Below are 4,762 nucleotides of genomic sequence, written 5' to 3'. Positions count from 1 at the left end.
GTGTGTGAAGTTGTATTCATTGATATACCATGTGCAACTATTGTGTGAACATTTGTTTGTTTTCTTTTTTTGCAGTGAGTTGATGGGTGCTGCATGGTGATAAGAAAGCTGCAAGTAATTGATATACCATGTGCAGTTATTGTGTGCTTGTGCAGTGTGATAATGAGCATTTGTTTTCTTTTATGCCGTGATGGAAGCTGATGCCTTGTTTGTTAATGCTATTCATTGCTGTTAACATGATCGTTTCAGCTATTGTGTGCAAGTGAGTTTTGAATATTGTCTCAGCTATTGTGTGCATGAGAGCCAATGTATGAAATATATGTATATGTGCTACTGTAAATGCTATTCAAGCTGCTGGATTTGTCACCGATTATTGGAATACATGTTGCTCTCTTTGGTGTGTTGATGTTGGAGTTCATATATATAAAATATGTTTATTTTGTGAGGTGTCAATTGAATCTCCAGTTACAGTTCTTGGAATACAATATTTGTTGCTTTTTAGATGATTTCTGTACATGTTGGTATGCACTATCATGGTGATAAGAAAAGAAAAAAAAGTGGGCCAAGGAATCTTGAATAATAGAATGAGAACAAAAAGTGAAAAAAATACATGTCAGAATATATTAGCTGTAAAATTAACATTATATGTTACTTTTACAATCTACACATGTGATAATGCACTTATATTGAAAGCTGAATAAAATAACTTGTAAAAGAGACGTAAAAAGCAGTGAGTTTTTTTTATATATATATATATATATAAAGAGGATTGTTTGTAAGCCAACTTTCAAAGCTTTTTTTTTACTTCATAACAAACTTCTCAAACCTCAACTGCATTTCATACAAGTAAATGAAACACTGTTTTTGTTGGCTTTACAAGTATGAAAAAGCTTATGTTGCACAAACTATTTGATACTTCTTTTTTATTGAATGATATTTAATTATTTAAATATTTTTATTAACAACATATATATATATATATATTTGTTTCCATTTAATTGAAGTTATGGATGATTCACAGTTTAATGAAATATTTAATGGAGATTTTGATGGCAATTATGATAATGTAATGAACCGAATTGTAGACCACATTAATTATCCTAGTTGTGAAGGTAGTGGTGCCTTATTTTCTGGTGCTGGAGATGACAGTGATGGAAACGACACTGATGATAGTAACGATGACAATGATGATGACGGTGACGATGACAGTGATGGTGATAATGCATTTATTATAAGGATGCATTTTGATATGAAAAAATTAATTATATGCACAGCTGGAGCTAGAAACATGTATTATATTAATTATATGTATAAAGAACCATGTATGGTTTCGTATAACACATGGATGCGTTGGTTGACGGAGGTTTTAAGAGGTCATTAGAAACAAAGTGTTAACATGTTCAGGATGGACGCAACCACTTTGTTGAGTCTATACACAGAATTAGAAATGCATTATGGCTTAAAACCGTCAAGAAGAATGAGCGTTATTGAAAATGTGGCAATGTTTCTATTTACAATAGCAGTTGAGGCATCAAATAGACAAGTGCATGAAAGATTCCAGCATTCAGGTGAAACTATTAGTAGATGTTTTAAAGAAGTGTTTAAATCATTATGTTTGTTTGCTGTGGAAGTCATAAAACCAGTAGATCCACAATTTATGATCACACCAAGAGAAATTGCTATGAATCCAAGATTTATGCCACATTTTAAGGTAAGATGAATTTTTGTATAATTAATTAGTTTAATTAAGTTGTTTAAAGGAGTATGAAATATGTTATAAATGTTTATGAGTACTTAATGTTTTTGTGGCCCGTAGAATTGTGTCAGTGCAATTGATGAAACACATGTTCGTGCCTGCATACTATCTGCAAATCAAATTCCATTTATTGGAGGAAAAGGTGTACCAACACAAAATGTCATGGCCGCTTATAGTTTCGACTAAATTGAAGATTTGGTAATTGAAGGAATATAATTTTTTTAAAAGTTTTGTTTAAAATTACCATGTTGTTATTTTTTGCAGAAAAAATACTATTTGGTTGATGCTGGATATCCAAACGAGTATGAGTATTTAGGTCCCTACAAAGGCAAGAGGTATCACTTCCAATAATTTAGGCATCGTGGACAACCAAGTGGTCGGAAAGAAGTGTTTAATCGTGCACACTCGTCACTACGTAACGTGATCGAACATTCTTTTAGGGTATGGAAACAAAGGTGGAAAATTCTGCAAAACATGTCTGCTTATCCATACAAAACACAAGTTGAGATTGTAGTTGCATTAATGACACTACATAACTATATTAGAAGGAGATTGCAAGATGATGCAGTTTTTTTGAGTATGATCGCAACCCCAATTTAATTCTAGATGACTTTTTACTTGATATTGTTCAGGCTTTGGCCTTTCAAGGCTTACAAAGGCTTTCACGTATAGATTTTGTACGCGATAGAATTGCAAATAGTTTGATGAAATAATAAAGGAGTACATTAATGTATAAGAATTTTTTATTTTGTTATGTAATCATAATTACAAAACACCTATGTTTTGGAATTTTATATATATATATATATATATATATATATATATGTCCTTTTAATTAATTCAAATCAAATATAAACACAAAAGCATATTAACGAAACATAAGAAACTATACTTTTTTTTAACCATAGTTTTACTAAACACAAAACTGTTTTTTTTTTCAATCATAATTTCAACCACATTTTTTTAACCAAATATAAGAAATTGTTTTTTTTTTAACCACAATTTTAACCATAGTTTTAACTAAACATTAATTTTTTTTAAAATTAACTTAATAAAAAGTATTTTTTATTAAATTATTTTTTTAAAATCATAATCATAAAAGCTATCATAATATCAAACAAGTCCTAAAATTAAAGCTTTTTAAATTTTCAAAATACATTAATCACTGAGAACCTTTCAATAACCCTACGGACACACGCGTTAAATCGGCAAGGAAGGAAATTGGAAAAAGCGACCGCAATTTCCTCCCGCGTTCCAGATCGCGTCTTTTTAGAGTCAGGGTTCTATATATAACGAATTTATTTCTTTAGCGAGCCACATAAAGTTACCAAGTTACCTCCCGCGTTCTCAGTTGAGTAGCACCATGCTGACAAGGAATGGCCGCCGCGCAACTCGAAGCACGGTCTGTTACATATTTCTCAAGTGTTTTTAGTAACGTGGTACCGCATAGTTTTTTTATAAAAAATTTATTTTTTTTAAGATTGTTTTATATACCCTATTATAAGTGAATTGTTTTTTTTAAAAAAGTTATTATTTTTATATATTTTTAAATAAAAAATATTTTAAAAAACCATTATTATTCCAATAACAGTACATTACATCCCAATACTATTCTTTGCTTGTAATTGTTCTCAGCATTTTTGGTAAAAGGATATGCACTGTAGATGTATTACCAGATAAAAATATTAAAAATACAAATGTCATGTTATTTCCTTCTTGTTTTGAAAAAAATAAAAACTCATTCAAAAACTATTTTAAAAATATATTTATTTCTTCTTCTTCTTCTTCTTCTTCGACCCAACAAGTGTTTTTTTTTTTTTTTGGCTCTACGATAGAAAACTAGCCAAATACAACTTAGAGATCGCTGTTGTCCTAGGAAACTAGTAACCAAAGACAACTTAGATAACACTGTTAAGCTAGCTTTCTAACATACAATATTCCTCAATGTTATTGTCCGCAGAAAAGAAAACTAAGGGACAACAAACTAACCAGGAGTATCAAGAGGATCAGAGCTGACATGGCGGAGATCAACGAGGGCCAGGAACGCATACGAGATGGACAAAAAGAAGTGAGGGAGAAATTTGAAGAAATAAGCAAAGAGACTGCCAAACTGAAAGAGGAAACTAATATAATCTCCAAGCAGAGCGCTGCAAATCAAGTCAGGCTTGACCTCATGTTTCAAATTATCAAAGCAAGATCAGAGAATGATGCCCGGAGGGACGCCGTACTGACTCAAATCTTGCGGTTTGTGATTCTCCAAATACCTTTGTTTTGTTTTTATGATCGGAGGATATCATATTGACAATATCACTAATTAGAAACTTGAACTGCATTTTCTTTGCTTTTTTTTTTTTTTTAATTTTTTGCCCCCGAATGATTTGATTTGCTAATGTTTTCGTTTGTTAAATATTTTGTTTCAGGGAACTAATTAATGGCAAAGCAGAACCTGAGCTCAAGCAAGCTCCCCGAGGAGAGGCAATAACAAGATGAATAAATTAACCATGCTTGTGCGCCCACATTCACTCAGATTTAGGCAGTTTATGATTGAAAATATTTTTTTAGTTATTAAACTTGTTTCACAAGATTAAGTGTATTGAAATTAGTTCAATGAATAATCATCCACATTAAAAATATTATGAATTTAGTAGTACTATGAATCTAGAGTAAGTATTGAAGAGTCTAATATTAATTAAGTACTTTGAAGATTATGAAAGATATTTTATAATGTCTATATATATTGTATGAATTTGATAATGAAAGGTGTGAGAGTACTATTGTTTAGTGCATTGTATTCTACTAAATTGTGTGAGCAGTAATCCCTCCTCTATTCTATCATTTTTTTTTTCCAACAAAGTGGCATCAAAGCTTGAGAGTAGATATGGCTTCCAGCAACAACATTTCTTAATTTAATTTCATATTCCCCGTATTACTAAACAAAACTATGATATGTGGTGTATTCAATACAAGGCACTACTAAGATCACAAGAGTTATAAGAGTCAATTGAA

The 4,762-nt window shown here is 30.9% G+C and overlaps 1 protein-coding gene across 1 annotated transcript; it reads left to right on the top strand.

Annotated features, from left to right (window-relative positions):
• The first annotated feature begins 3,089 nt into the window (after positions 1–3,089).
• LOC118061281 (uncharacterized) lies at positions 3,090–4,307 on the top strand. The gene is made up of 3 exons (XM_035074712.2): positions 3,090–3,158; positions 3,717–4,000; positions 4,177–4,307. Exons 1-3 carry the CDS (start codon positions 3,120–3,122, stop codon positions 4,244–4,246), a joined length of 393 nt encoding a protein of 130 aa, XP_034930603.1. The 5' UTR covers positions 3,090–3,119; the 3' UTR covers positions 4,247–4,307.
• Positions 4,308–4,762: the final 455 nt, after the last annotated feature.

The sequence above is a fragment of the Populus alba genome, chromosome 1, assembly GCF_005239225.2.
Source record: "Populus alba chromosome 1, ASM523922v2, whole genome shotgun sequence".
Lineage (NCBI taxonomy): Eukaryota > Viridiplantae > Streptophyta > Magnoliopsida > Malpighiales > Salicaceae > Populus > Populus alba.
Note: the sequence above shows the minus strand (reverse complement) of the source record. Positions and strands in the feature narration are given on the sequence as shown.